The sequence below is a fragment of the Balaenoptera acutorostrata genome, chromosome 6 (genome assembly GCF_949987535.1).
Source record: "Balaenoptera acutorostrata chromosome 6, mBalAcu1.1, whole genome shotgun sequence".
Lineage (NCBI taxonomy): Eukaryota > Metazoa > Chordata > Mammalia > Artiodactyla > Balaenopteridae > Balaenoptera > Balaenoptera acutorostrata.
Genome location: NC_080069.1, coordinates 21,713,487 through 21,724,490, shown reverse-complemented (window position 1 = coordinate 21,724,490; position 11,004 = coordinate 21,713,487). Strand labels below are relative to the sequence as shown.

General features: G+C 46.6%; 1 protein-coding gene across 2 annotated transcripts in view; it reads right to left on the bottom strand.

The window, feature by feature from the left end:
• Positions 1-3,594: 3,594 nt before the first annotated feature.
• SYK (spleen associated tyrosine kinase) overlaps positions 3,595-11,004 on the bottom strand; it is a 94,258-nt gene continuing 86,848 nt past the window's right edge. For both annotated transcript variants that reach the window (XM_007193419.2, XM_007193420.2), the window contains 3 exons: positions 10,544-10,684; positions 8,993-9,105; positions 3,595-6,214 (listed from right to left, as the gene is read on the bottom strand). In XM_007193419.2, the coding sequence (XP_007193481.1) occupies positions 6,142-6,214; positions 8,993-9,105; positions 10,544-10,684 (327 nt within the window). In that variant the 3' untranslated portion in view covers positions 3,595-6,141. The remainder of the gene's footprint in view (positions 6,215-8,992; positions 9,106-10,543; positions 10,685-11,004) is intronic.

The following is an 11,004-nucleotide window of genomic DNA, read 5'->3' as shown; positions in this document are numbered from 1 at the left end:
TGTCCAGTGTCTTGAACTCGGCTCTCCCACCACAGAAGCTTAAGCCTGATACCAGGCTGGGCCACCAATACCCTGTCACCCACATGGCCAGGTATGCGGGTATTTTCTTGCCTTTTGGGATGTCTGAGGTCTTCTGCCAGCATTCAGTAGGTGTTCTGTAGGAGTTGTTCCACATGTAGATGTATTTTTGATATACCTGTGGGAGGAAGGTAATTTCCACATGTTACTCCTCCACCATCTTGAAGGTCCCCCAAATGGTTTTCTTTTTTTTTTTTCCAAATGGTTTTCTTGATCAATGATCTTTCCTACCTTTCCTTTCCTGTTCATTGCCTGTGAAGCTGAGGCGTCACCTCTTCCCCCGTGTCGGGGGAGGAGGGACTCAGAGCAGCTATTCACAACCCATGGGTATTAACAGTGCTGTCTTCCAAAGAGCTTTGACATCCTTGGTGGTTTATAGAAATTCATGGTGTCATTTCATACACACTATGGAGAATAAACAGTACTAGACACTGGCTCTTTACTTTTATGAATGAGAAAGAGTTGTTTGTGAACAACATACAATTTCCACTCACTGTTCCACAGTTGAATGGTCGTCATGGAAAACTGAGTCATTTGAAGACCTCAAAGACTGCAAAGGCATAAAGTCTCATGAATCAAGACTTGGGTAAAATAACGCCTCGCTGAGAAAATAGCTCCTGGAAATGTCCTCAGCTGAGTAACATGTGGGCTGAGAGCACCACTTGGTCAGCTAATGCCCCATAAGGGGGCAGTGACTGGCAGCACCCAGCTGGTGAGATCATGAGTTTAAACAGGCACAGGACGGGTTGAATCATCTCAGGACATGCTGGGCGTCCAGGTGGATTCTTGCTGGATTTGGTGGTGGTGGCTCTGGAAATGTGTACTTTCTTAATGTAGGTTAGTTTTGTAAAACCACAAAATAATAAATAAGTGGTCTTAAAAAGAGCTCTATGTAGTGAAACATCAAGTTATGTGCCCTGGGCCCTCCTTCTGTATCAAAATGCTATCATTTTATTTCTTTTTCTTGGAAGGAAAGATTGATTATATGTGTCCCAGTGTTGTGTGTGTGTGTGTTTTTGTGTGTGTGTGTGTGTGTGTGAGAGAGAGAGAGAGAGAGAGAAAGAAAGAAAGAGAGGGAACATGATGTATAAATAACCCACATTTGAGAACAGGACAGGACTGGTTTTTCAGCTAATAAGAACAGGGTAACTGTTTCCTTGGCTGATTTCAGGGACAGAATTACGTTCCCACAAGTGCACAGTATCCCACTGTAGAGACCCCTCCCTCCTGCGTGGTAAGTCTGGCATTTCCTAAAGTGTGTGAGGAACACCAGCGTGGTCTTGCTAGTAGGCATTGAGCACAATAGTGCTTCTGTGATCAAAGAAGCCGGGAAAATGATGAGCTAGAAAAAAATGTGTGAAAAGGCCTTTGTTGCACTTTATTCCTTGAACTTTGGGCTAATGGGGCACCAGAGTCCTTACGTGGGAATGCACTCAGCCGTGTTATTTGATCAGGGAGCTGCTGGGTACACAGCACAGCTCTGTCTTCCAGACTCACATTCGCGGGAAGACACCTGTGAGCTGTTTCTCCGGTTTTTCTTTGGATGGACGGCAGGGAGAAGGAAAAGGTATAGGGCCGGGGGGCCTGACTGTGCTTTGCCTCTGCTGGGCTCCCAATACCTGAGAAAGGCCATGATTCAGGAGGACTTGCTTTCCCTGAAGCAGGGACAAATTTCACCCTGAGGCCACAAGTCAGTGTCCAGAAGGAAGCAACTGCTGCATAAAGTGGGAAATGCCAGCATCGTTTGTCCCGAATTAGAATCTCTTTCTGGCTCTTTCAAATTATTTTCATTTTTCTGAAAATCAGCTTTATGTTTCAGAAGCTGGGAGCCACTGATGCTCCTGGCCTTAGGTGTTCTACAAATTGGTGGGCAGTTCAGGGTCACACAATGAGTTGTCACTTCCATGTATCAGGTGGTCAATGGATATGTTTCTTTATAGCGATGTCATTCATAGGACCCCCCATATGGGGATTAGTTTTCAGACTCCTCGGTTTGGCCTGTGTGGGTGGGATGGGAAAAACACATTCTCTTCCTCCAGTCAACAACACCAGAATGGGCCAATTTCTATGAAATGGAACTCTTGAGGGGACAAGAAGTCACCCAAGCTTACAGGAAGTCAGCTGTTCTCTGCCACCCCCCTTTCCTTCGGGCCCCAGCAGCTCTCACTTTAACTGCAGCTTGGGACAGACAAGGTCTAATGGGTGCTTTTACTAAAAAGAGAAAGCGTTTATTGACTGGTTCTGAAGTCCCCTTCTCCCCTTGGATAGACAAGGGCAGGTCTTAAAATCTCTTTCTGCCCGAGCTCACTTTGGTGACAAAGCCATCTCACATCACTGCTTCCAAGGATCACAAACATGTGATTACCTGGGTTCTGCGCCCTCCCTGGGGTTGAAGAAGTCACATCCTGAGCTGTCACACAGTGCCACCTGCTGGACTGCAGAATCCCCATTGACCAGGTCACCCATTGCTCTTGGGGGCACAGGCTGTGGTGCCCGCTGGCATTTTTAGAATATGGCTCCTGGCCTCTGTGGCCGGCACTTACATGTGTCATCGTAGGTCACTGGGTAACCCTCAGCTGCAGTTATGCACATCAGGAGGTTGAGTTTGTATGACTCGCCCAAGGTCAGTGCTGGAGACCACCTGTTGTGCCCTGCTTCTGGGGAAACCAGACAAAGGGCTTTTTGGCAGTCATCCCCATTCTGGGGCCCTCCTGGTCTCAGGGCCCACCAATGGAGTGTGAGGCCAGCCAACCCAGGTCTCCTCCAAACCTCTGCCCGCCAGAAGCCGGAGGACCTCTAGTGGGGCTGGGAGGGAGGCTGATGGCCAGGAGAGACTCTGGTACTTGACCCAGGCCCAGAGCAGGTAGAAGAGAGATGACTAGATCCACTAGCATGTATTCTGAGGCAGGATGTCTGCCCCACAGTGGCACTGAAGTGGTCATTTGGAATAAGGTTCAGTGTGCATGTGTGCTTATTGCAGTGTGTGTATGTGCATGGTGTGTGTGTATGTATGTGTATGTATGCGATGTCCACGCATGTGTGTAACCTCCTTTAAAACAGGGGATGGGGGCTCTGGATATCTTTCCTTGACACGCCCAATGCTCCTTAAGCTATCTGTACAGAGAAAGGGAAAGTTCACAAGCCACAATGCTGCTCTGGCCTCTTTTGGGATTTCTGTCTTGTTAGCCCTCCTCCCATTAGTGTACGATGTGAGCTGTGAGGCTTTCGCTGGGCAGATCCCCTGCCTGTGAACAGAGGATCATGGCGGGCCAGGGCCCTCCTTGACAGGCCTTTTCCTTCTGTGCATGGCAGAAGCTTCCAGATCTGCTCCGACCAGCCTGCATACATCCATCTTTTTAGGATGTGGCTGGGGACTTACCATTTTTTAAAATACATGCTGCACATTTAACAATGCTGTTTGACACAGTGTATTTGACAGTATAACCTATCATACTTTAATCACATCCATGAAAATCATCACAAAGCTCATTTAAAAGTTTTATTAAAAATCACAGTTGAAAAAAGTCCAGTGACAAAAGATTGCTCTTCTGAAATGAATGGAGAATATGATGCCTGGATTAACAGGTCGAGTGTGCTCTTTGGGAGTCTGGGGGCCTGATAAACCAGCGGTCACGCCTACATGTGAAAACCCAGGTGGGGTTGCAGTCATTGGGCTGGAGTAGATGTGAAGTCACCATGCAACGGACAAAGGCAAGGCTGGTACCAGCAAGTGCAGGGGAAGGACACGCTCAAACGAAAAACACTTGTAATTATTTTAACCACAGAATGAACTATGTTTCTGTTACAAAAACCTTTGGTCCCACTGAGGTGACAAAGTGTTTGTGGCATCAGCAGACAATTGGTGCTGGCCAGGGCCGAGTGTCTGATGTGCTGTCCTTTTGTTCCTGCTAAAGATGGACCAAAAGGTGAAGGCACATGGGGTGAGCCCAGACCCAGGTAAAGACATGGTTAGACCCATCAGAAGGGCAGCATGCATGTGAAAGCCCAGCCCTTGCAGTCAGCCCTAAGATTCCAAATTTTGCTCATTTACTTCATAAATCCTTCCACAAAGGTGCCTTTCCCTATGTGCCTTCCTCTGTGACCCCGGGGAAAAGAACAGTTATCCCTAACGCAGGATACAATTTTCACTAGACAAGACTTGGGCGAGCGGCCACAGTGAAAATTCTATACACAGACCTCTTTCCACTAGCGGGAGAAGTGGAGGACAGAGTGGAGGGGAGTGCTGGCTGCCTCCTGGGCAGGGCATCTCTTGCCCACTCACATTCTAGATGTTCTTCATCCCCAGACTCCTGGGAAGGGTGTTGAGCTGCTAGAGAGTGTGGAAAATCCCACTGGAAAGAAGGCAAGAGCTCTACATGTTTATGACATGCATGCCCTCTATTCCTGTAAGTGTGTGGCCTTGCTACAGACACACTTTGTGGGTAGAAGAAGGACCCTGGGAGTTCAGCAGTCTGTATGGATGGTCTCTTTCTCAGATGCCATTACTGCTTTATCCAGCCCTTTCTGTGACGATTCTACAACCTGACCACAGAGATTGTGTCACTCATCTTTATAATCTCAGGGACTCTAAATGTGCATTGCCATTGTTTTGAGTATCTGCTCAGCACACAGGGATCCTTTCTTTAACACTATGATTAAACCACCATGTGGCAAAAAAGCATGGGTGGCTTCTGAAAGTTTCTTAACACAAGTTCTACCAGTGGACTCATGTCTTCTGCTGGCTAAGCTGGGGTGCCGACTGCTGCCTTTCTCCTGGCTCTCCTGTCATGAGTGGGGCCTCCTCTCTGGCCATAGGCTGGATGTACACTTTAAAATGTCTTAGGTACCGCTGAAGACAAGACGGTCTGAGTTTATGTGTCTCGACTGACTTAAGAAGGACGGCTACAGCAAATCTGATATCAATGGGCTGATGATCCGCATGAGATCAAACATTAGCCAAGGATTAACTAAGACCCAGGGACTAGAAAAAATTTCTTGGGTCTTGTATCTTCAACCCAAAGTTGCACTCAGTGAGGCTTACTTGTGGAGAGGGTCAGGATCTGTGGCTTTATTGTGCATTAATACTTGCCTTAGAAACTCCTCTTTAGATGGCCTTGGCCACCAGGTTGTCCCTCACTACGAATACAGAAAGAGTCAGGGAATTCTGGCTGCAGGCCCCTCTCTAGGGGAGAGCAAGCTTCGACCACACTAAGCAGATGACAGCCCGCTGTACCCTGCTGTCTGTCCTAGATCAGACCTGAGATGACAGACATCCTCTTCCCTACTGGGTCTCCACGAAGAACTTTATTGATTAGTCTCCAGTCAAGTACAGTCTTCAGAGAGGCTTTTGCAGGGAACGTAAGCCAAGCCAATTCATTCCAACAGGCTCCATTTTTCATATAGATGTGAGTCTTCTGCCTCAGAACACATAGAGCAAAAGCAGTATCCAGACCTTTTATTTTCCCTTAACTGGGCTACAGGCTTAGAAACTGCAGTGGTCCAGCCTGATTTTTTTAAGCCTCAAAGCACTTTTTTCGGGGAATGTTTTTCAGTGGCAGGGCTCAATCTTGGGACCTGTAGGAGCCATGTTCTGGAGGCACTCAAACCTCTTCTCCTCTCCCTTCCTTCCCTCGACAGCAGGCATCACAAGCCAAGGGCACCCTCTGGCCACTGAAAATGCAGCTGAAATGGGAAAGAGGATTCAGCACCCCATGGTGACGCTGGGTATTCAAATGCAGCCCAGGAGCCCGAGAACTGAAAAGACAGAAAGAAATTTGGAAACAAATCCTGCAAATAACCTGCCACTCAGACAAGAAACACACACGAATCCAAGGGACCCTTGGTCCTGGTGTCCGTCTGTCTTCCCACCGCTCCTCTAGGATGGGTTGCTTTGTGGAGGGCGTGTTCCAGGACAGGCTTTGGGGAACGACAGTCACTGGAACGTTCCACCTGAGCTGGCTCTCCCGGGCAGAGGAAGATGGAGACTCAAAATCAAAGCACTGGAATAGTCTTCCCTCAACTTCTCATTTGGCCAAAGGCAGCCACAGACGGGCGTGGGAGCCGTTAGTTAACCACATCGTAGTAGTAATTGCGCAGCCGCAGTTCCACTGCTACAAATCCGGGCCTGTTCTCCACGCTGCAAAGGGAAGCGAGGCATTATTGTTTGTTATCAATGCTTGTGAAAAAGTGCTGGTCACAGCAGGGGCCTTTGCAGGCCAAGCGCTAGTGGAGTGGCCGCGCCCCGCTTCCTCACGAGCCTGCGGTCACACTGCATCCGTGCTCTAAGTGTGGTTGACCAGAAGCCTCTGGGGAATACAGTGTTAGGCCCGCCCCAGACCTAATGAGCCCAGTCTGCACTCAACAAGGTCTCCAGGTGACTCCTGTCCACCTTAAAGATGGGAAAGTTTTGTTCTCAAGGTCAGGATCTTTTAACCGCAGGTTCAGAGACTGTGCCCTTATGACCTAGCAAAACAGAATGTGTCTGAAAATACTTAGTTGGTCAGTGTGCTGCAGATATATATTTAACGTCTGACTCAACCTTTTTAAAAAAAAAAATGTGGACACAAGTTAAACTTCCCCTCCCCACACCCCAATCAGATGGCTCTGGATTTTCTGAAAAGATGCTGCTATTGTAGACCTTAATGTGGCAAGGCCTTACTTCAGTCACTGTTGGCAGGTGAGGCGATGATGCATATAAACCATGGGTAAAAGTTTGTTTCACAACTTGCAACCTCTAAACAAACTGCTATAGACATCTCTGCTTTCTCTAACATGGGCATACTGAACAGAATCAGTTGGAAGCAAGTATTTCTTAAAATTCGGAGAGTCTATCCTTGCTCAGAAGTTAATTTTATTTTGTAAGATTTTTGGCTATATTGCAAGTGGGTAAAACTGCCCAAAAAGTGACATAGAACTTGAGGTTAAACTGCACGAACTGTCCACATTCAACCGTTTTGACCTACAACAACTGCGATTTCATATGGTTCAGTCTCATTATAAGAGAACAGCCAGCGGCCACACATGGGAACCAAGAATCATTTACTGTTATAAGGGCAGAGTGGCTTCTACAGAACCAAAATAGGTTGTTTTGTCAAATGGCATCAAACAAATGGTTGCACCTACAGCTTTCAATAGCAGGCATTAAAACCGTAAAAATATCAGACATCTGTGGTCATGTCTATAGACCACGCTCACTGTGGGAAGATGTGTCTCTGGCCACCAAATTGTGCTGCAGGAGGGGACGTGATGGCCAAGCCTGGGATGTAGGCCCATGTGTGGAAACCTGTGTCCACACAGAAGGAAAGCCTCCCTCCTGCTACTGAACTTCAAGCCAAAGAACACAACTTCAACATCTTTGCCAAACAGGGTGTTCTACTCCGACCATGGGGATCCGAATGCACAAAGAGTCCTTTTGAGTCTTGCTGTGAGGGTTTCATCCACCCAGCAGCCTAGCACCAAGCAAACAAACTAGTGTAGGGAAACAGGAGTACAGACTGGCCCTCAGCGAAGACACCTGGTCAGGTTTCCCAGGGAATCTCTCCTTTATACCATGGGTGAGGCTGCCTCCAGGACAACACCGAGCTTCTGCAGAGGAGGGTGGCCAAGTGTCCTGTGTGTGTGCCGGCGTCCTGCTCACTTCCGACTACCTGGGTCTGGGGTGCTTTTTCCGCTCTGACCCTCGTGCCCAGTGGGGGCGTTTCCGGCACTCAAGCTCCTCAACCTGCAGTTCTCGGTTGGAATGACCCTCCCTAAAAGAGGCCAATATGGACTCTCCAATGGAAGTATGACCTCCCCCCTGAAATTCTCTACTCTCATTCAAAGCTCCCTGTAGTTTGCTCTATAGCACCCATCACAATACATAATCATGCATTTATCTCGGGGTTAATTTGTTTCCTGTTTGCCTAGCCCAGAATTGTAACCTCCATGAGGAAAGTGGCAGGGAAATAACTGCCCTCTCCCTTGCTGACCCTGGGTCACTTCTAGGTAATAATGAGATTCTTCACTTCCACTCCCAGCTACAGTTGTGGAAGTTGCTTCCTGAGGCGTTGCAGAATCCCAGGTGGCATCTGAAAGCACCTGAAATATCCATCATCCTGAAGATACTCTTGCAATATCAGCTATCTGAGAACAAACCTGACCCTCGAAGTATCAAATCTATTGGCAGATATATGAGCTCCCCCGGATTACAGACTTGCATCATTGCCAAGCTGCAAGGGTGCTATATGCACACTTCAGTGGCAGAGGGACAGAGACCATGGCTTGGGGGTTTCCCCATGATGCACGTCCAGGCTGCCAAACCCAGGCAAGGTCAAAGGCCACGTCCCTGATTCTTAGGTGCTGTGTGTTTCCCTTGCAAGCTGAGCTGCCCTGGACATCACCTGTCTACAACGTCACACGTGCTCTACCAGGCAGGCCACGTGAGGCCTCTCAGTGCAGACTCTAGGGCCACTGTTCCAAGTTCTGAGTTGCTTCTCAGGAATTTCTACCTTGACCAATCCATCTGTGAGCTGGCCACCATCCGTGGTCATGCCTCACTCTGAAAGGTGATCAGGAATTAGGAAGTATGACATCTCCCTGCTAAGTACCTCTGCCATCCGCTCGTGCCAAAATAGCACGTATCACCAGACCAGACCCTTAAGAATACTTTTTTACTTTGACCACCCCTCCACCCTTTGGCCAATATTATCTACATTTAAATTTTGATATCCCGAATTAGAGTAATTGTCTATACTCTTTAGACTAAAGAATATAAGTGCGTGGTTCAGGAAGCAAGACCTCTCCCCCCATTGTTTGTTTAGAAAGGAGCCCATCCCTGATTCATGAAAAGACAGAATTCATGCTCCTTTTTAGTGCTCGGCAATTCTATCTGCCTCCAGAGTGTGGGGCTAAATGGCAGGAAGGGCTGGGTACTCACTCATAGGTCCAGCACAGGGTCATCAGCTCATACATCTCTCTCGGACACCCTGGAGGGCACCCCATCCTCTCTCCTTTCTCCAGCATAGCAGAAACTTCGCTGCCTTTCATTCCCTAAAACATGCAAAATATTCTTGAGCTTTTTAAACATAGCATGTAGCAAAACAAAACAAATACATCCTACCCCCCAGAAGAAACAAAAGAGTACATGCTGTGTGATTTCAACTATATAAAGTACAAAAAATAGGAGCACCTAATTCATTTTTTTTAATATTTATTTATTTATTTGGCTGCTCTGGGTTTTAGTTGCAGCACACGGGATCTTCATTGTCGCGTGCAAGATCTTTAGTTGTGGCATGTGGGATCTTTCTAGTTGCGGCATACAGGATCTAGTTCTCTGACCAGGGACTGAACCTGGGCCCCCTGCATTGGGAGCGTGGAGTCTTAACCACTGGACCACCAGGGAAGTACCAGGAGCACCTAATCTATGATGCTAGAAGTCAGATGGGTTACCCTTGGGTTAAGTTTTGTGTGTGCAGGGGGAAAGGGGGGCTTCTGTTCTGTTTCTTCATTTGGGGGCTGGCTTCATGGGTGTGTCCCAACTGTGAAAATCCATCAAGCTGTGTCCTAGGATTTGTGCACTTTTCAGTATATATATATATATATATATATATATATATAGAGAGAGAGAGAGAGAGAGAGAGAGAGAGATGAAAAACATCTAAAAAAAGGTAACAGCTGCAAATTTGTTAATGGGAATAGCCATTATTTCTATTTCAAATCTAATAAATCGTGATTTGGGTATATATTTGATGAAATAAAATTTATATTTTAAGGCAGGACAAGAAAAAATTAAACATAAAATTCTGTGTTTGTGTGGACATTCTCCCTCCCTCCCTAATGTGCAGTGTGCATCTGCATTACACATTAACCAGAGCTCCTCAAAGATGGGAGTGCCTGCTTGGCCATAAAGATCACTTTTTTTCCTTTCTTCTGACACTAGCACTGTAACTTCTTTAAAAAATAGTGTTCTTTCCTAGCTCTGTAGGGCATGGTGACTTGCCGCTCCCTTTGTACATGTTTACCTGGACTATGTATCCCTAGTTACCTTTATGTAAAATATCAGTATGTCATTTTGATGTATGATCCTTTGTCTCAAAAATGTATATGACTGTGCCTTCGACTTCTAACAGTGGGACAGTTCTCAGAGCTTCCCGAGAATCTGCTTTCTGGGTTATAATCCTCAGTTTGGCTCAAATAAAATTCCCTTTTATCCTTCTTAACTTGATAGTTAATTGAATTTTCATTGACATATTTTATGCATATTTATATGTGTAATACACAATAAAAAAACCCTACATACTGTCCAGATGGCTTCAAATATTTCTTTCAGTTTAGAATAAAGTGAGATCATATTAACCCCACACTCTCAAGAGATAAAGACTCAGAAAGGGTGTCCAGATTTGATGCTTTTCAGGGTCCTTTAAAGATAATCTGGGGCTTATCTGTTCTGATGGTCTGTTAATTAGGAAATGAAACAAAAGTAGCTCACCCGATATGGCTTCTGCCCGTAGGAAAATGCTTCCCACATTAATACTCCAAAGCTCCAGACATCACTCTTGCTGGAGAACTTGTAGTAGTTGATGCATTCCGGAGCGTACCACTTCACGGGCCACTTCCCGTGGGTCTGGGCCTGAAAATCAAGCACATGGAGATGTTTCATTAAGAATAAAATGATGGACACCATGTTAGTTCATAGCAGCACTATTCACAAAGGTGGATGCACCACGTGGTTACCTTTTATTACGCTCAGTGAAGTAGGCCAGTCAAGTCACTAAAGGACAAATATTGTATGATTCCACTCATCTGATGCCCCTGGAGCAGTCCCATTCATAGACACAGAAAGTAAAATAATGGTTGCCTGGGGCTCTGGAGAGAGGGTGGGATGGAGAGTAGCTGTTTAATGGGTACAGAGTTTCGGTTTGGGAAGATGAAAAGAATTCTAGAGATTGG